This window comes from Phocoena phocoena, chromosome 19 (assembly GCF_963924675.1).
Source record: "Phocoena phocoena chromosome 19, mPhoPho1.1, whole genome shotgun sequence".
In the NCBI taxonomy this organism is placed as follows: Eukaryota; Metazoa; Chordata; class Mammalia; order Artiodactyla; family Phocoenidae; genus Phocoena; species Phocoena phocoena.
Window position 1 is genome coordinate 57,557,061 of NC_089237.1, and position 21,236 is coordinate 57,578,296.

At 39.9% G+C, this 21,236-nt stretch overlaps 1 protein-coding gene across 3 annotated transcripts in view; it reads left to right on the plus strand.

Annotated features, from left to right (window-relative positions):
• Window positions 1–21,236, plus strand: part of NCOR1 (nuclear receptor corepressor 1) — a 120,952-nt gene that overhangs the window by 61,435 nt on the left and 38,281 nt on the right. For 2 of the 3 annotated variants that reach the window (XM_065897152.1, XM_065897151.1), the window contains 6 exons: window positions 1,349–1,411; window positions 3,457–3,596; window positions 6,643–6,769; window positions 12,010–12,529; window positions 15,404–15,533; window positions 18,091–18,286. In XM_065897152.1, the coding sequence (XP_065753224.1) occupies window positions 1,349–1,411; window positions 3,457–3,596; window positions 6,643–6,769; window positions 12,010–12,529; window positions 15,404–15,533; window positions 18,091–18,286 (1,176 nt within the window). The remainder of the gene's footprint in view (window positions 1–1,348; window positions 1,412–3,456; window positions 3,597–6,642; window positions 6,770–12,009; window positions 12,530–15,403; window positions 15,534–18,090; window positions 18,287–21,236) is intronic. The other variant, XM_065897150.1, reaches the window with a different exon arrangement.

Genomic DNA, 21,236 nt, shown 5'->3' on the forward strand with positions numbered 1-21,236 from the left:
TTTTTCCTTTGTTGTAATCCTAGTGTGCGTGCCACCTTGTTTCCTGATGTTCTCACTGGGCACATGTCATGAATGTTTTCTACTTTCTAAGTGATCTTCATTTTCACTTTCAATGGCTGTGAGATGTTGGCCATCTCCTCCCGCCTTTAAAACTAATATGGATAGCACTTTAATGAAAAAAAAAATCTTTATTCACATAGCATTTTCTTTCTGTTAAATTAGTTTTCATGGAAATAAATTCTTAGACAAGGGAATACTGGGTCTAAGAGTACACACATTTTTCTCTTTCTTATTAAAGACCTCTCTTCATTAGTTTATAATGGGATCATATTAATGATGAGTACCATCATTGGTGGTTCAGTGGTACCAAGTTTATTGTAACATGAAGTATGAAAGAAATTGCAAGTTTTGGAAATAACAGGAATGAAGTGAAGGAAACAGTTGGACAAGCAGATGGGGGCAGATCATGGTGGGCTTTGTCTGAACTGCTTTGCTTACAAAGTAGGGGGCCTACAGAGGTTTTTAAACAGTAGTGTTGCGATTAGATTGGTGTCTTAGAAAGATAACTCTGGTGACAGTGTGGAGGAGGTGTGTTTGGGGTAAGGGCTGGAGGCCGAGGGACCAGCTAGAAGGGCATCCTTATGCATTCAGTGGTCCAGGCAGTGAGGGAGTGTATTCAGGAGACCAGAATTGACATACATCATTGCATGTGAGTGGTAGATGGATGGAAAGATTTAAAAATTAGTCTAAGGCTTCAAAAATTAGTCTGAAGATCCTGATAATAATTGGAGTGACTGGGTGGATGGTAGTAATGTTAATTGAGAAGGAGAATATAGCAGGAGCTCATTTTAGGCCTGAGAGTCTCAATTTTCTAAAGTAAAGGAGAAAGTGTTCAGTTTGTGATCCATCTGTTTGCTAGATTTCAGGCACTGAGGATGAACACAGGGACTTCCAGGAGTTCGGGGGAGATGGGGGTTCAGAGAACAGGAGAGGACTGCGCCTGCCTGGGCAGGAAGCAGAAGGGCGGCTGCTTCTTTTGACACTTCAGGAGAGAAGGGATGGAGCTCTAGGAAGTGGGGAGGCACCGCATTCAAACATGTGGACATGGATGGAATGTTAAAAAACGTTGAGGAAGACCATGGTACTGAGGAGTGTGGGATTTTCCCCTCTATTACAGTAGAGGAGAGGCTGATACCATCCTATTTCCATAGTTTCTTTCACCTAATGCTTTAAAGTGGCTTTATGTCAGATAAATATTTAGGCTATAGATTATACGGTTGGTGCCATATAATCTATGAATGAAGGACTTCATTTTTCTCTGGCTTATTGGGTTCTGTCTTTATTTCAGTTTCTACAGAACCTGTAGAAACCTCTCGATGGACAGAAGAAGAAATGGAAGTTGCTAAAAAAGGTAAATGATAGTAGTTCAGGTTCTTCAGGTTTGTTTTTCTTTGTTTGTTTGTTTGTTTTTAGGGTTATTGGTAATGAGTGAGATGGAACTAATTTCTTTTTAATTGAAAAAAAAAAAGTTTGTTCTTCCACAATGGTAAGTAGAATTTAGAAGTACACTTAAGAGTTCTGTTTTTTTTTTTTTTTTTTTTTTTTGCGGTACGCGGGCCTCTCACTGTTGTGGCCTCTCCCGTTGCGGAGCACAGGCTCTGGATGCACAGGCTCAGCGGCCATGGCTCACGGGCCCAGCCGCTCCACGGCATGTGGGATCCTCGCGGACCGGGGCACGAACCCGTGTCCCCTGCATCGGCAGGCAGACCCTCAACCACTGCGCCACCAGGGAAGCCCAAGAGTTCTTTTTGATGGTGTGGTGCCCTGTAAGGTGCCCCAGTGTGCCTTGTTTAAGAGGCCCACTTCTGAGGAATTTTTCTCTCTCATTTTGTTTTGAATGTCTTGTTAGAGAGCAAGTAAGCTACTTTCAGTTTTCCAGAATAGTTGTGATTAAATGCTATTAAAGTTTTGGAAGGTATTTGATATAAAAACTCTCTTATTTAAAAGTTGCATTTAATAGAATGATAAATACTTTCTCAGTTTGCATTTAGTAAGGCTAAGTTTGATTATAAAATGATTCAGAGGAGAGAGCATGGACTTTGTAGCCAGACAGATGAAGGTTTGAATTCTGCTTCTGACACTTTGCTAGCTGTGTGGCCTTCATCTTACTCTGGAACTTTACGGATCTTGTGTTCTTCTGTTGTTTCTTATAAATGTCATACAGTTTGAGATTGAACTAAAATTTTTAAAAGGATAGATAATTGGTTTATAAATAAAAAATTATTTTTTAAGTAAGCTGATTTTGAGAAAAATTAGCCAGCTCTTTTCGGGGTTAAGGATTTACCTTGTAGTTCTAAAGAGAAATTATTGCAAATAGCTTGAACTTTTAGTGACGCATTTCAGATTTATTTTCTGTTTAGCTGGTAATGAGTAATGCATTTAAGAATCATATAAACCAACCTTACTAAAAATACAGCAGTTTAGAGTGTTCTGTCTTCAAAATATTTTTGTTTGAAGTTTATTGCCATGGTTAGCGCATCTGTGACTGTCATGCTTCCGTGTATTACTGTCATCTGACTGTCCCAGCGTCACAGTGGAGTAGGTAGGTGTCAGCTCTGCCACAGCGTGCTTTTGTCAGGTGCACGTCCTAGCACGTGACTGCTCAGGCACCACTCCTTCCAGCTTTTATAGTCAGATGTCAGCAGGATCTGGAGATGATCTTCCAGTTATCTTCCAGAAGCTACTGGTGTTAACCTTGGGAAATTGAGGTTTTCCCATGAATTAATGAATTTGTACTAGAAATTCCTGCTTGGATACACCTATGTCTAAAATATCTCTCTGTATTTATGCATTTATATATCCATACTCGTTGCACATATGTGTGCATACGTGCATCATTTGTTGGAAGAAATGTCAGATTGCGTAGGTTCCTGTGATGTATTGTATTACAACAGGTCTAAAAGAAAAAAAACTGGTTAATATTTTTGAGGGCATCCTTGATTGGGAATGGACTGAAGACATGCTGATTATAAATGGAACCTTAAGTATATCTTTACTTTGTGTTAATCACTTACATTTGATTACCTTATTAACTTTGTATTGATATACTGTTTCCAAAGATTTAGAAGTACTGTACCTAATCACTCAGTTTACAGTGTTTGGGCTCTTACTGTGTGTCCAGCATTGTCCTAGTCTTCTGGGAGATATATAACAAGGATAAGGTTGAGTCCTTCCATTAATGAGCATGTTTTAACTTTGGGTAGAAAAATAGAGCTGTTAATGAGTTTTGTGTGAATCACATTTCAGCAAGCATTGAAGTATATCGATAAATAATTGAAAAAACACTTTTAGTGTTAATGACTGTGAATGCAATGAATTAAGTTTATTTTATCATTTTTCTTGTTTGCTTTATCAGGTGACTACTCAGTTAATGTTTGGTCTGTTTTTAAAATACAGGTCTAGTAGAACATGGTCGTAACTGGGCAGCAATTGCCAAAATGGTGGGAACTAAAAGTGAAGCCCAATGTAAAAACTTCTATTTTAACTATAAGAGACGACACAATCTTGACAACCTCTTGCAGCAGCATAAACAGAAAGTGAGTATATCAGGGGTGGTGAGTCTTTTACTTACTGTTTTTTACTTAGTTTTTTTTTTTTGAGCTTCAGAGATTGGCTTTGAAGGAAACTTTTTTGTATCTTGTATTTTTTTTTAACATCTTTATTGGAGTATAATTGCTTTACAGTGTTGTGTTAGCTTCTGCTGTATAACAAAGTGAATCAGCGTATCTTGTATTTTTATTTGTGTTTACCTGTAAAGGGAAATGCTGGTTTCTTGGCACAAGTTGACGATTTGTTTATTTACTGATAAGGAGTAAAATTTCTCTTGGTACTAATGGCGATTCAGTACTTTTGAGTTTCTGTGGGCTGGATTTGAAAAATATAAGCATTTTGGAGTTTGAATTGAAAACTTTAGTTGTGTTTACCGTGTTGATTGAGTTGATTTGTCATATTAAAAAAACATTTTCTCAGAAAGATTCCATGGGGTAAAAACTAAAAACCGGCAAGTTTTGAAAATTATTGAAAGATTATTAGAGATTATTGAAAATTCCTTAACCAGGAAGTTCCAGTGTCCTCAGAGTTCACAGAGCTCTTTGAGGGTTCCATGAAGTCAAAGCTATTTTCATAAAAAGATGCAGATGTTCCCTTTTTCCACTGTCCGGACATTTGCGTCCGTGGTGTCAAAGCAGCTGTGGGTGAGCGTGCTGGTGCCTTAGCAGAACCGGGCACCACCGGGCGCCGCCGCGCTCAGCACGCTCTTCATCTCCGAGCAGTTGCAGCTGTGTTTTGTAAATGGCAATTTCACTTAAGAATGCCCTTGATGAAGCAACTAAAAATTGGCTTTGGTAAATCTTGAGCCTTACACACATCTGTTTGACGGTGGGAGGGTGCAGAGAGCCCTCTGCCCGGTCCCGGTGAGCAGTGGGTCTCATGGGAAGGCACTCTTGTGTCGTTTGAGTTCCAAGCCGAACTAGGCCCCCCCCATTCCATGGAATGTTATTTTTAATTAAAAGAATGACAGAACAGATACGGTTTTTCAGACCTGAATATTTTGCAGACATCTTCTTGAAAATGAATGAGCCTGTCTTGAAAGAAAACAACCATTAGTATTTGTTGCCACTTTTAAATTTCCAGCTTTCAGGCAAAAATTAGAATTTTGGGAAGTGTGTATCTCTCACTGTGAGCTTAATTAACATCTTCACAATAATCAGACTTTTCTGATGAGATTAGTGGTAATAATAACTAATGTGATATTTTGATATATAATGAAATGTATCCAAATTTTAAAAATCTCTGTAACTCATTTTCCAAGTGACCAACTCATGATGTCACAGTGTATGTTGGGTATGGATAAAAGATCCATAAAATGTTCTTTAATACACCAAAGTACAAGATAGAGGAATGCATTTTAATAGAGTACCAAAAGTGTATCAGTACGTTTCAGATTTCACGTTGCAACTAACCTTGAGTAGAGCATTTTATCCTTTTTAAAAAGATTTCAGGAAAAAAATGACAAAATGTCTAATACCTGTTAAAACTCAGTGGAAGATTTATAGGTGTTACATTTCCGTTTAAAACGAATACTCTCATATAATGAAGCAGGGGTCTGGAGGTGCAGTAGCTCATTGCGTGTGAGGAGAGGGATGTCGCCGTCATGGTGAATTGCTGTCTCTTCTGCAGCCGTCCAGGACAGCGCCCCGCAGAATGGGTGGATGCTGCCAGAGGAGGGTACAGGTGGGGCACTGAGAAAACCCACAGAGTAGCTATTAGCTAATGCTCAAAAATAGAGCGTTCATGGAACCTTCTGAAGGCTTTTTAGAAAATGTACCAGAGGAGTCTTCCCTGTGTTCTTGCTCAGAACATAAGGATGGGTTTGTTTTTGGTCTTCAGAATTTCATCTAGTTCTATTACTCTGATGTCAGAAAATGGATTTTTCTCTTGACTTAATTAATGCTTTAGGTTGGATCCTAAATAGCATATTCATATCTAAACTAAGAATAAGAAGAAATGAGAATAAGAATATTGGTAATTTTTCACAGTTGGGGTGTGGTAATAGGAATCTGTTATGTGTTACCTCTGAGGCATCTCTCCCTGGGAGAGGCTGGCAGCTGATGCCTGGTGATGTGCAGGGTCTGTAGGAGGCACAGAACAGAGGACTGCCAGGGCCGGGACCCTATAGATAGTACAGTAAATGGCTAACGTCTTACATTTACGTATATAAACACATACACTTACAGACAAGTGACCCCAGTAGAAGAATGAACAATTTTACGTAAACATGTAGTTTTCAGAAGGGAAAATCCTATTAAAAAAAAAAAAAGGAATTTGTTCTCATTAATAGTGAAAGAAATTCAGTAACAACAACTATGAGTTGTTGCCTATGAAATCATATAATTCTTAATGCTAGTGAAGGAAGGTATTGCAGCATTATTAACCTAAATGCCTTGAAATAGGAAAATTTGAAATATATATTGGTAGAGTGTTTTAATGGAATCATTAATAAAAGCAGTACCTTGAAGCATTTGTAAAGTAGGTGTGTGTGTAGTTCATGATTATAGTGTTAAAAAAAAGGTAGGATATATAACTACATAGGGCCATCCTGTTTTGTTTACATGTGTACATAAACATTTATACAGACGTATATGCATGTAAAAGACTGAAAGGAAATGCAGCAGTATACTTAGAATCTCTAGCTGCTAGAATTATGAGCAGTTCTCACTTTTCTTAACATACTTTTCTGTCTTCCACATTCCAACACGTTATTTTTATTAGAAAATAAATATATGAAAATAAAAAGGAGTTTTGTGGGTTTTGGCTATGTACATGTATAGCAATGAGTAGTTCCAAAAACGGCTCGGACGTAACTTTTGATCAGTTTGATGAAAGCCATCCATCCACCTGCACAAAAAGCCTGTTAGTGGATCCCCGAGGTGACTGCACTCTAGCCAGAGTGCTTGTTGGACACGCGGCCTGCTGGTCTGGTGTGTGCGTGCCAGTGTTCTGCCTCACCTCAGGTGTGAGAAGGTTTGTTTCTTTCCTTTTAGTTACTTAAATCCCAAATAGCAATATTTTCTACTCCTTTAGGCCTCACGGAAGCCTCGTGAAGAGCGAGATGTGTCTCAGTGTGAAAGTGTAGCTTCCACCGTTTCTGCTCAGGAGGACGAGGACATCGAAGCCTCCAACGAAGAGGAAAATCCCGAGGACAGTGAAGGTATCTCAGATCTTCCATCTGGTTGTGGCTTCTGCTGGCCCAGATGCGTGATGTGTACCTTAGTCATTTGACTATCTAGGAATTGCTTCATTAAGGAAACGTGAACACAATGCATTTATTCGTTCACTCAGCACATATTTATTTATGTAGCTCCTAAGACGGCCCAGGTGCTACATCCAAAAGATCTTGAAGATGGTGGTCCTGCCTCAGACACTAAGTGCCAACATCAATAAAATGTCTGTGTGTCTGGATCGTTGCCACACGTATTGGTTCAGTCGGTATCATCAGTTACATTTCCCTCTTTATTTTATTCCATTGAGCTTGATTTATTTCAGTGTTTACAAAGCTTACACATGTCATATTGATGTTTTCACGTAAAAAGTATTAATGACCCAGAGGCACTGGCAGAAAAAAATGTCAGCCCAAAGAACTTAATAAAATCCTTTTCGTCACTTGAACAAATTAATGACAACTTCCTGAAAAAGCAAATATTTTCTTGATTTTTTTTCCTAATTAAAAAAGTTACCTAATTTATTTCAGTTTACATTACTTTCAAAGTTGCCTTGGATTTCTTTTGAAAACTCTCCTCTTCTGAAGTGGGGATTTTCACAGTGATTTCAGTAGCTCTTTATATATTATATCTTAAACATGTTCATGTTTTTATGTATGCAAATATTCCCTCCATCTCATTTGCTTTTTGTTTTATCTTTAAATTACCAGAGTTCAAACTTTGCAGGTAATTAGAGCTATTTACATATTCCTTTGTAGGCTCCTATATTTTAAGCTTAAGAGGTTCTACACCTTCCAGGAGTTTTACATTTTATTTTATTATTTTTTTTCTACAAGTTGTCGTTACTGGGTTTTCAGCTTAAAATTTGTCTTGAAATGGGGTTTGGCTTTGAACAGTAAACTTTATTCTGTGAAGTTTTGTGAAAAATGAGGCAGCTGTTAAAAAAGTAAAGAGACTGTTGGAGTAGGCTCATCCTGGGGTAGAATGAGGGTCCTGCAGACAGTTGGCGGGGAGGGTGTGTCTGGCACTTTGAAAGAGGTCCTCAGAGTTTGTTAATTTTATTTATTTATTTTTTTTGTGGTACGCGGGCCTCTCACTGCTGTGGCCTCTCCCGTTGCGGAGCATAGGCTCCGGACGCGCAGGCTCAGCGGCCCAGCCGCTCCGCGGCATGTGGGATCCTCCCGGACCGGGGCACGAACCCGGGTCCCCTGCATCGGCAGGCGGACTCTCAACCACTGCGCCACCAGGGAAGCCCCAGAGTTTGTTAATAGGTTTGTAGCTGGTAGCCAGTATTCCCTGGGTTATAAATGTACATGAAGCCTGTATTTCACAGACTGGGCGGCTTAAACAATAGAAATTTATCTTTTGGATTAGGGCCCCACTCCTATGAACTCATTTAACCTTAATTACCTCCTTAAGGTCATTATCTCCAAATACAGTCACATTGAGGGTTAGGGCTTTAACATAAATTTTGGGGGCAGGGGGACACGATTCAGTTCATAAGAAGGGCCAAGCCTATTTGTCATATACGTGTTTATTTCAGAACAGAGAAGCCTATCCATGCATGGGCTAACAGATTCCTAAAACCTGACCACCAGAAAGTGACTTTTTTCCTTCTGTTTCCCTCCTGTTACTTTGTCTTAGTGTGAAGCTTTTTTCAAATTGTCAGATAAGGTGATTAAGGTTAAGTGAGGTATTAAAATCCTGTTTCCATCGGCTGTAGTGTGGGGTAGCATGGTCACGTCATGCCCATTTATACATATGCTTGTGTCGTGACATCTAGAATAGTTTCCTATTAATAGGAATGAACTTGCCCCTAGAATTGTGGGATCTTCATTTCCTTTGACTTAATTTCATTTGGAAACTGCCGGAGAAAAGAAAGTACAGTGCGGTGTCCACGAGCTATGCCCCGTCTCACTGCCCAGCTTCCGGAGACCCTGCAGACCTCCTGTTGGTTGTGGGGTCGGGCTCTTGCCCACGGGAGAGGGGAGGCGTCTGCTGAAAGCAGAGCCTCCGTGTCTGGCTTCCTGAGACACGCCTCTAGCCGTGGGAGTGTCTTTTGTGACTAGATGAGTTAAATCAGAGACCAAAACCTTACCAGAATTTGGATGTGTTCTTGTTCTAAATCATTCCTTACGGTGTTTTGGCGGGGGAGAGAAAAAAAGGCACTCACATTTGGCTGGTGCTTGGTGAAGCGCTGTGCCTTGGAAATATTCCTACTCTTTTGTGGCTTGGAAGAAGAAAATAACTGAAAAAGTGCTTATGTCAGATGATATCATCTGTGTAATCACTAACATGTCCTCCTGTATTTGGAAGAGAAATGACTTGTTCATTTGTCCTTGGGTTTGAGGCTTTCCATCACCATATGTATAGAAATGAGGATGAAGTCGGGCTTTTTGTTGGCCTTTCAACGTTTTGGTAGCATCTTTCTCTAATAGTAATTGCTGCTGTATATTGAGACCTTACTACCTGTGAGGTGCTCTTCTGAGCTTTTGTCTTTCGATTTTGTTTTTATTTTTGAGACTTGAAGTCTCATCTGAATCCAGGCTCATACATCTAACTGCCTATTTAACATCTCTACTTGGATGCCTAAGAGTTAACATCCAGAGCCGACTTGTTTCCCCACCACTACAGCCTGCTTTCCCTCGAGTCTCTCCCTTGGTCCGTAAACAATGCCAGCTCTCTCTCATACCCCACATGTGGGCCATCAGCGAGGGTTGTTCACTTGTCTTTAGATGCATTATTTAGACTCTCGCCACATCCCCCTCCCTCCACTGCTGCCACCCTGCTTCCGAGCCACTGTCATCTCTGTTGCAGTGGCCTCTTGATTGGTCTGCTTGCTGCTGTTCATTCCATTATATTTTTTTCCTCCAAAGAACAGCCAGAGTGAACCTTATAAAATATAAATCAAGTCTCTCTCACGCTAATGCTTTTTCTAATTTTCTTGGATTTTCTCAGGGACTTATTTTTTCATATAAATTATAAATTGGTCTGTGTAGTTTAAGAAGTTTTCTTACAAACCGCTGGGATTCTCATTGGAGATATGTGTATTCATTTTAGGGAGATTTAAAGTTTTATGTTGTCTTCTAGTTTATTTTAAGAAAATAATTGAAAACTTAACTTGAAGTGAACATCTCTGTGTAACTATTTATAGCAGTGTCAAGTTGGAAGTAGCCCAAGGATCCACTAATAGAGGAAAGGTGAAGTAAATTTAAAGACACATTCACAGCCATTCATTCACTTCTTTCACTTCATTCATTCATTCACTTCATTCACTTCAGTAAATGTTTGAGTCTGCTCTGTGCCAGGCACTCGGCCTTGTGCTTGTCTCTAGGACTTAACTGATCAGCAAAATATATGATCCTTGCCCTTAATGAGCCTAGTGAGAGCAACAGCAAGGAATCAAATAATTGTGAATAATTGTGAATAAATGTAAAATTGTAACTGTAATCAGGCCATGTGCTGTAAGAGCCGTAGTAGCAAAATTCAACTTTGTTAAGGAAATGATAGAAGGCTTTTTTAAAGCATGTGGTTTTTTGTTTTTTTTGTTTTTAAGCATGTGGTATTTGATCTAATATCCAAAGCGGGGAACGTAGGTGAAAACCGTTCAGAATGTATGAAGTATGTGGTAGCGGACTCATGGGGCATTCACAGAACTGAAAGAAGGTCAGTGATATGGGACACAGAGAATGCAGGGCTCGAGATGAGGCTGGACGCTTGCAGCAAGGCCTCGCTCAGGAGTTTGGAACTTTATCCTGGGAGCAGTGAGGGGGAGAGAGTGTGAGTGAGTTTTGGTAAAATTTGGCTTTTAAACTCACTCTGGCCTTGTTGTAGAGAATGGTCTGGGGTGGTGGTCAGAAGAGTCGGTTTTGGAGTCGAGTGGCAGTTGTGAAGTTGAACAGAAATGGCTGGATTTGAGGGATATTTTTAGAAGATCTGTGAGACTCATCGAGGCAGGATATGGGGACAAATGAGAGGAGTGTTTAAAAGGTGACTCCTAGGTTCCTTGTTTGTTTGTTAGATACTAAACACTAAAAAAGAACTTGAGTTGGGACTTGGGAGGGTTGAATACCTGTCCAGAGAAGGACATAGTAAATTTGTGATTCCTTTGAGATAATCTGGGTAAAGATGTCAAAACGCATTAAAAGTATATTTATGAAATGGTACAAACGATGGGAAAGACCAGTGTTACAACGTTAAGTTAAAAAATCTATGTGATATTGTTCTAGAGCTTCGTTGTCTAATGTGGTAGCCACTAGACACACATGTGGCTTTTGAGTTCTTGAAATGTGATTACAGTCTTCCCTCTATCTGAGGGTCCTGCAGTTCAACCGTGGGTGGAAAATATTCAGAAAAAAATTCCGGAAAGTTCCCAAAAGCAAAATTCCACAGAGTGGCGACTGTTTACATAGCATTTACATTGTATTTACAGCTGTTTACACAGCATTTGTATTGTATTACGTATTACAAGTAATTGTAAGTAATCTATAGATGATTTAAAGGATACGGGAGGATTAGGTTATATGTGCACATGCTGCCGTTTTACATCAGGTACCTGAGCATCCGTGGATTTTGGTGTCCGTGGTGGGGGCATGGGGGTTGGTCTGCAGACACCAGGGGACGGCTGTAGTCCAAATTGAGATGTGAAATACAATCAGATTTTGAAGACTTAGTACCAAAAAAGGTAAAACATCTTATTACTAGGTTTCTATATTGGTTACATTTAAAATGATAATATTTTGCACATACTGGGTTAAATAAGGTATATTGTTGAAGTTAATTTTATCTGTCTCTCTTTTTACTTTTTTTAACATGGCCACCAGAAAAATTAAAATTCCAGATGTAATGTGCATTATGTTACTATTGGATGGTGCTGTTCTAGTGTTAGCTCTCCTGGGTAGAAAGAAAAGCACAGAACAGGCTGGTAGAAATAAACCAGAACGTTATCATTTATGGGAATGTTTTCTGTCTTTGTTTTTCAAATTTCGTATGGATTATTTTTAGACATTAAAAGCTTTTATGCTTTCAGTTTCTGAAGGCCAAGACAGTTTGATGTTTCCCTTTCATACTCTACTTATGGAACAACTTTAGTTTACCCAGTGGCTGTAATACTTCAGTGAGGTCACCAGAGGACGATAGTTCATCCTGAACAAGTACTTTCAGGCGTGGCTGCTGTCACTAGCGGACGCTGTTCACTATCAGATTTTTATGCTGTACCATTATCTTCAAGGTGCTGAAAATAGTTCTGGTACAGAAAGTGCTCCTTCTCCTTCACCAGTTGAAGCTGTCAAGCCCGGCGAAGACAGCACTGAAAACGCGCCTCCTCGGGGGACCACGCCCGACCCCGTGCCCAGGGCCTCTCCGTCGCCGGCAGTTCCGAGCACAGAAGCAGCCGAGGATGCCAGTGTGGAGACCCAGGCGAACGACAGCGTGGCAGTGGACACAGCAGAGCCGATGGACGTGGGGCACAGGGAGTGCGGGGCTGAAGGCACTTCTGCTCTGGACCTCCCCTCGGCCACCAAGGCTGACGCTGCGGACGTGGAAATGCCAGAAAGCAGTCCATCCAGAGTCGAAGGGGACCCCAAAGACAGAGACCTGGAGAGAGGCAGCGAGAAGCCGGAGCCTGGAGGCGACGACCTAGGGGTGGCCCAGCAGATGAGCGCCCCGAGGCCCGAGCTCCCCTCTGACCACGACTCCAGTGCCACGTGCAGTGCCGACGAGGATGTGGACGGGGAACCCGAGAGGCAGCGGTGAGGCTCCCTCCTTGACCTCCTCCTGCTCTTTACTCTCTTGGTTGCAGACTGAACCCCAGGGTGGTGCTGGCTGCTGAGGTTACTCCTGTAGAAATACCGGCAAGTGAGAGAGTCTGTCTGCTTTTATTTATTTTTTTAAAAAATTATTTATTTATTTATGGTTGCGTTGGGTCTTCGTTGCTGTGTGCGGGCTTTCTCTAGTTGTGGCGAGTGGGGGCTACTCTTGGTCGTGACGTACGGGCTTCTCATTGCGGTGGCTTCTCTTGATGCGGAGCACGGGCTCTAGGCGCGCGGGCTTCAGTAGTTGTGGCTCGTGGGCTCTAGAGCACAGGCTTGGTAGTTGTGGCGCACGGGCTTAGTTGCTCCGCGGCATGTGGGATCTTCCTGGGCCAAGGCTCGAACTCCTGTCCCCTGCATTGGCAGGCGGATTCTTAACCACTGCGCCACCAGGGAAGTCCCTCTGTCTGCTTTTAGTGTTGGGTTCTGATGCTGTTCCCCTGATTAAGTAACCAAAAAGAATTGTGTGATCATTATTCTTTAATGAGAAAGGTTTTAATTTCTTTCTACATCACTTTTACGTGTGTGCCATATGATAGCAGAGAAGGGGCTGTCAGCTCACAGAGCTGTGGCCTGAGCCTCTTCTGTGGCAGAGCTGTGTGATGTGGTGAAAGTGGAGGTGTGGGGGGCGCTGGCTCCAGCTTTGCCCCCAGACCGAGCAGCCTCAAGCCAGGCCTGGGGGCCTGCACATGACATGTGAGAGATGCTGAGGGCGAAGATGGGAACTGGAGTGAAAGTGTGTTAGAAAGCGTAATCAAGATTTAACTTAGTGGTCATTATATAACGATCACTTTTTTGTATCAGTTAAAACTGTAGGTTATTCATATTTGTAATTCAAAATATCAGGTACAATACAAATTACCTTATAAGTACTTTTTAGTCAAATTAATAATATGCAAATATAATCTTAATGGTTTTTATAAAAATTACTGTAAAAATACATATTTTGCAGGAGTAGATGCCAACTTCTTTAATATATTTAATTTCCTGGGTGTTTCCTTTTCCTTGAAAGCAATGGACTCACCTAGAATCACAGTAGAATGTTGGATTGGTGCAAATTCTAGAAATGAATTAGACTAAAACGTCATTTAGCCAGAAACCCAATCCAGTTCTGGTTTTTGTTTTTGTTTTTTTCCCCTTTTTAATAAGAAAGAGGCTCTCAGGAGATAGCCAGGTTCTGCTCAGAGCTCACTTTCCATAGTGTGTCCTGGTGTCACTGTGCTTTCAGTCCATATCCAGTATATTGTGCATCTTACATATTCTAGAATGAGACTTGGTACTAGAATAATATTGAACATAACAGTGATGGTTTCTCCAAAGAGGTTTTTATATGGTAGATACTAGAATTTTAATCAACAAGAATTGAAATAATATAGGGCTCCTACTTAACCATTGGTTTTTCAGAAAATTGAAGATTCTAGCCCTCTTTTCTTCTCATGTCACAGTAATCTAGATTTTAATTGTCCCAGGCTTTAGAGTAAACATCAGTGGATTCAAGCTGTGTGGTCCTTTTTAAGCATGCTTTATTGAAATATTTCAACTAAAATAAGAGTTACCTGTGTTTCGCACTGCTGGTTTCAGTAACTTTTTTTTTTTTTTTTTTTTTCCCGCTACGCGGGCCTCTCACCGTTGTGGCCTCTCCCGTTGCGGAGCACAGGCTCCGGACGCTCAGGCTCAGCGGCCATGGCTTACACGCCCAGCCGCTCCGCGGCATGTGGGATCTTCCTGGACCGGGGCACGAACCCGCGTCCCCTGCATCGGCAGGCGGACTCTCAACCACTGTGCCACCAGGGAAGCCCAGTAACTTTTTTTTTATAATCAGTAACTTATTTATAAATTTATAAACTAAGGAAAAATTAGGATGGCAGTAATCTTACAGGAGAGGAGCATCCCTAAGAGATGACCATGACAGTAGTCGTGAAATTCTGAAATTCCTTATAAATATATAGTGGTCTCTGGATGATACTCTAAAGTTTACTTCACTTCCAAACTATCAAAATAACACTTTCAGTTGTCTTCTATATCTTTAATATTATCTTTATTCTTTGTGTAATATGTAAATTGTTTTCTTTTACACATTCTAATTTTCTTACCAATTTATACCTTTGAAAATGTTCATCTTTCCCCAGTAACTGACAACACTGGGAAATATGATGGAGCCTGTAAGGTATTGATAAAATTTCCCCAGTTCATACGTTGGGTGTCCTAAACTCAAGTGTATGTCCTGAAAATGAGTGAAGCTGGTGGAGTGTGAGATGGCAGGGCTGTGACTGGGGAGCACGGGCTGGGTGGGGAGGGCAGCCCTGCGAGTTCAGCCCGCTGTTGCATGGGAGTGCTGCCTCTGCGGTGCCATTTCTTCCCATTTTTCATGAGAAACCAGAAGTCTGGGATTCTGGGTGAGATTCTTGGTTTTAAAATGATGGTGGTTTATTCAGATGTTTTAAAAAAAATATTCTGTGATCCTAGAGAAACATTCTGTTACAGGTAACATAGTTTGTAACCTATGTTAATGATAAATTAGGACCTAACTTTTTATAATGGCCCTTGTTCAGACTGTTCTGTTGGTTAGATGCAGATGATTAAAGTCAGATGAATTTCAACCTATAAAGCAACGTTAGGCTTCTTTACCTAGAAAATTAGCACTGTAGATTTTTTTTCCTGACTGTTGAAATATGCAAAGTTAATGTGATGTGTGTGTGTGCGTGTGTGAGTGTGTGTGTGTGTACATGTTAACTTAAAAGGAATTACAGTGATTGTATGTTTAAAGTTTTAAATAAGAATATATTAATTTATCTTTTTAAATTGCATTTGCAGAATGTTTCCTATGGATTCAAAACCTTCATTGTTAAACCCCACTGGATCTATACTGGTCTCGTCCCCAATAAAACCAAATCCACTGGACCTGCCACAGCTTCAGCATCGAGCTGCTGTCATCCCGCCAATGGTAAGTTTTCAAAGTGAGTAAGAGGTGTTGAAAACAAAGACCTTTAGAGACGTTTCTTCTCTTCTTTAATCAGTGCTTGTTTTTTTAAAAAAATTGTGGTAAAAAATCACATAACATAAAATTTACCGTCTTAACTCTTTTTTAAGTGTTCAGTAGGGTTAAGTACATCCATTTACATCACTCTCCTTCCCCCACTTCCCCCAGCCCCTGGTAACCACCTTTCTCCTTTCCGTTTTATGAATTTGGCTATTTACATAAGTGGACTCATACAGTAAATATTTGGTTTTTTGTGCCTGGTTTATTTCACTCAGCATAATGTCCTCAAGATTAATCCATGTTGTAACACATATCTGATTCTTCTTCCATTTTAAGACTGTTGTATAGACCACATTTTATTTATCCATTCATCTGTTGGATACATTGCTTTTTCAAATGGATTCATCGTGTTAATTGATTGCAATGGTCATTTCCAGTTAAGGAAAAAAGAGAAATATAGTGCTCTAGCCATAAATGTTAGTAAGTTCTGTGTTTGTTTTGTTTTGCTATAAGACAATAGTAGACTAAATATATAACTGGGTTTTGAATATTTACAATAAATTATAGAGGTTATGGTTAACTTTAGTATACAGTTCCAAATCTAGTTTTATTTACATTTTACCTTATTAATCTCTATGAGTTTGACTACCTTTTGATCCTGAATTCCAGTCTTGGGTATTGATCTTTTACTTAGTTATGTTCTAGCTCTTGCTTTATTTCAGAGGATAAAAATTTATTTCGTCTCACATGACAATATGTAAAAGTTAAGTGTGTGCTTTTTTTAAAAAATAAATTTATTTATTCATTTATTTAATTTTTGGCTGCATTGGGTCTTCGCTGCTGCATGTGGGCTTTCTCTAGTTGCAGTGAGCGGGGGCTACTCTTTGTTGCGGGGCGCAGTCTTCTCATTGTGGTGGCTTCTCTTGTTGCAGAGCACAGGCTCTAGGTGCATGGGCTTCAGTAGTTGTGGCACACGGGCTTCAGTAGTTGTGGCTTGTGGGCTCTAGAGCACAGGCTCAGTAGTTGTGGCGCTGGGCTTAGTTGCTCCGCGACATGTGGGATCCTCCCGGACCAGGGCTCGAACCCGTGTCCCCTGCATTGGCAGGCAGATTCTTAACCACTGCACCACCAGGGAAGCCCTAAGTGTGTGCTTACGATAAATAGGCTCACCAAAAATATCATTAAGCATTTGCTCATTCATTGATTGACCCAAATGGACATTTGTTGATTGTCTGCCTAGTTCAAGATAACATTTTTAATGCTGTGTGGAATATCATGATCTCTGACTTCAGAAAATTTAGAGATTGGTCTTGATAATAAGACAGAAAAAAATCATAATAAAAATTTAAAAGAATTAAAATATGATGCTCCTTAGGTTGAAAAATATACTATGGGTGATTCAAAGGAAGGAGAGCTTCCTTCTTAAAGAGACACTTAAAGAAGACTCCATGTAGGAAGTAATGTTTTGGTTGGACCAAAACAGTTCATTTTGCTTTATAGCAAAAGGAGGAAAGCCATGTTTACATATAAGCCAAAGCACAAAGGCAAGAAAATTATGTGTGTGTTATGCGTGCAGTGAAAAATCCTACTTATGGCAGTGGAGAAAACTCTGGAAGTCTTTAGATAACAGGTTCTAAAAGAGTCAGATCTCTTCTATTCCCAGGACTCTTTTGTGTTCATCAAGTGATGGACTGAGTTAGGGACTGTTTATTTAGTGTTGGACAAAGCAGCTTGGGTTCCTTCTTGAAGTGGGAGAGACAGAAAAGAAGCAGAAAACAAGCATCTAATTGCAAATTGTGGCGAGTGCTATGTGCTGTGAAAGAGAGGGAGGGGGTTTGCAGTATGTTTTGGATGGTTAGGGACGGCCTGTCTGAAGAGGTGACGTTTCATTTCCATCCTGAAGAGAATTGGTATGATAATGAATTGGTTATAGGAAGAGAGGAGATGGAGTCCAGTGTGGCTGCCAGGTTTCTGGCTTAAGCTGCTATGGTTCTGTTTCATATGATGGAGATTGCTGTAGGAGAAGCATTGAGTTTAGCAAATGAAAAGTTCCGTTTTGAATATAAGTTTTGAGGTGCTTTGAGATATCCAAGTGGAGTTGTTAGGTAGGCAGTCTGTGAGTGTGGAACTTGCAGGAAAATGTATTAGAAATAGAAGTTTATGAGCCATTAACATACAGATGACATTTAAATCCATAGAAGTGGGTGTGAGCACCTGTGAGAGGGCAGAGAGGAGGGTGGGACCCAAGCCTGAGCCACTACGGACTCAACATTGTGAGTTAAAAGCAAATGGAAATATTGTGATTTCTGTTTTGATTTCTCTTACCACAACTTTGGGATTTATTTTGTGTTCAGATCTGAAAGTAATTGTTCAGCATTTTAAGCATTATGCTTGAAGATTTGATTAAAAAATGGTAAAATCACTTCAAGCAGTCATATTACAGAAAGAAGCATTATTTGCCACAGATGGTAATTACTGTTTTGCTGGTCATTGGCATATTTAGATTTTCTTCTTCCTGTAGGTTTCCTGCACCCCATGTAACATACCGATTGGAACTCCAGTGAGCGGCTTCGCCCTCTACCAGCGACACATCAAAGCCATGCATGAGTCAGCGCTTCTGGAGGAGCAGCGGCAGAGGCAGGAGCAGATGGACCTGGAGCGCAGGGGTTCTGCGAGCCCGCGTGGCGCCCCCAAGAGCCCAAACAGAGAGTGGGAAGGTAGGTGGCACTCGCGCCACAGAGAATTTTTGGTGGGGAACAAAGCTATACTTGAAAGCAGTGTCCTTAGTGCTTAGGAACTTGATTTATGGCGCTTGTCCCTCACAGATAAAATTGACCTCAGTTAAACTAAAGAACGCCAGCATTACTGACCACAGAGAGATGGCAGTAACATTTTCAATAGTCATGTTGTTAACGTGAATTTTCTGATATTCACCTTAATGCCAGATGACTGCATAAAAGCCATGCTTTATGCTGCATTCATCTGAGTTTTCAGAGTGAGAATTGTCCTGTCCTCCAAGCAAATCAGAGTAACATTCTAAATCTCTGATATGACAGGGGACAGCTCTGTGTAGCATATAGCCAGTCAGACCTTGACTTATTCCTCGCTCTGGCCATGGGCAAGCCACTTGACCTTCTCAGCTTTAGTTTTCTCATCTGTAAAGTGCAAATAATATATGTCTGTCTAATCTAGCTATATCTCTGCCTTGCCAGGATTACAACCTGTAAGAAAGAATGAGCATTCAGTATTGTTTTATAAAACATGGCTCAGCGTCATTTTATGTACAATATAATAAGTAATAGTAGTATATTCGTATATGCATAGTGTAACAGATACCACGAAGGTACTGTTATCGTTGTACGTCACTGTTATTTCAAGTGACAGATTTGAGTTGTGCATGCTCTTTTTTAGTTGGTGCATGATACACTTAGTTTCTTTTAAAAAAAAGAAAAAAGGGAGCGATTTCTAAATTTTAATAACTTCTTCTGGCATGGTAAGAAAATGGCACATGTATTCTGGTTGATAATGACTTATGGACTATCCAGTATGATATGCGTAGCGTATAAGACTATTAAAGTCTTCTCTGATTATGGTTTCATTTTTTGTAATGATTCAGAAGACTGTAGTACCTGACGTAGATAAGAGCTGTTAGCTGTAGAGCACCACGCATTTCAAGGGCTACTTAATATAAAAGAGGAGCTGTGCTGCTTAACTGGTCCTGCTGGCTCCCCGCCTGTCACACCAGTAGTGACTTATTAGCTGCATGACACACTGAACCTCTTATGTTAGAGTTTTACATATCAGCTTGTTAATGTTTTAAATATAAATCTTATGTTATTAAAAATGTGAACCAGAGTGATTAATACCCACCAGGGCTGTGTGTATAATAGGTGCTAAATGAATATTTCTTGAATGAAGGTTAAAAAAAACCATTGTTAACCTTTGGGCTTTTAGTATATTGCCTCTAGGGAATCCTTAATTCCTAACTCAGTAATTGACATAATGTATACTCAGTAATTACATGTTAAAGGAATGATTAAATGAAGTAGGATAAAAATGGATTTAGCAGAAGTGCTTATCTTCAATTATGAGAAAATCTGTCATTATGAGAATGATAAATTATAGAATAATTCAAAAGTCTTTTGATCTATTCCTTACATAAATGATTTAGAATAAATTTTTTAAGGCAGAATTAAAATGTAGAAAAATGACATTCAAAGGTATTTGCCGACTCATGCTAAAGCTTAACATTATTCAGGTGACAATATCTGGGTCATTCTAATATGTCTATATTGTATAGTTATTTTAGGACCTCAGTTTCTTTTCTTGACCTCCTTTATGAGATGGGTTGTATTTGGTAGCTGGAGAGACTGAACTAGGCTAGAGCCCTAAATTCTGAGACTCCAAACTGTGACTTGCATTTCTCTGAGATCAGTCACGTTAATTCATGTGGTTTAGATCTGAATGGTACCCTTACTTTTAATAGTGATGCAGTGGTCTTAAAACCAAACTGTCATTATATATTTGATCAGTATGACACCAAGGTGTTTGTTAATAAGACATCAATTTGGTTCATGGTGACTCTCTACAAACTGGGATGGTTGATTACATTTTATCCCAAGGTTTAACTTTTGTTTTAGCTAATCTAGCTAGTATGTTCATCCAGTAATTTATTTAACAAGTGCCTGAAGGCTCTCCTGAATTTATAGCTATCCTATATTTCGCTTAAAGGGTAATCTCCCAAATAACATTTCTATATTTGCAGTTAACTTGCTTGTATGTAGACTGTTTGATAAAAATGTTTTCAGTGCAGCATCATAGAATAGTTTATAGGATGGTAAATATAGTGAGAAGAGGATTTACATGTAAACCATCACCAAACTGGTATTGTCCACATGAGGTAGGACCACAGTTTTGGCTTTTACCTTCATGGGCTCATTTAGAAGGCAACAGGCAGCACCTGTTGTCCACCTGTTTGATTGTGTTCACCTTCTCTTAATATCAATGAGACAGGTGGCTTAAGCCTTTCCACTTGCAGAAAAGCTTGAAAAATCCTCAGAGAAAGATTGTTTTCATTTTCCAGTGACGTTTACACAAGCTGACTCCTGCTTTAGTTGGAAACCTTTTTTCTACGGTGAAAGGACTCAGACTTTACACATGTAGAGAGAGAGAAGTGAAATCCTAATGCGGGTTTTAAAATCAGTCCAATCAGAATAAGAGTTAAAGCCTCTGTGCGGCTGAATCTAGTGTATTTTGTGGTTGTTGTTCCTTCATGTTTTCAGCCGAGCACATGATGATTTAAATAGCTATACTTAAAGCCTCTAAATCTTCATCTTTTTCTTTAGCACTATTAGGACAAAGTGTGTTTTCCCACCTGATTATAAAACAATCAGACACTGAATATATGTAATCTATATTGCAGTGCACTCTCACGTTGAATTCTCTAGACAGGGAGAAGTGATATTCTTTTAAAGTTGGTTTATTTCATAAATCTGCACAGTACTAGGACACTTAATAATCTAATTCATTATATTAATCCTTCAGAGAAGGAACGGGTAACATCATCTTCATGGTTACCCCAGAGGCATCTGAAACTTCTCTACCCAAGTGCTCAGGGAGACACCATTGCACTCAGGATGGTTTAGAGCTCAGGGCCAGGAATTGCAC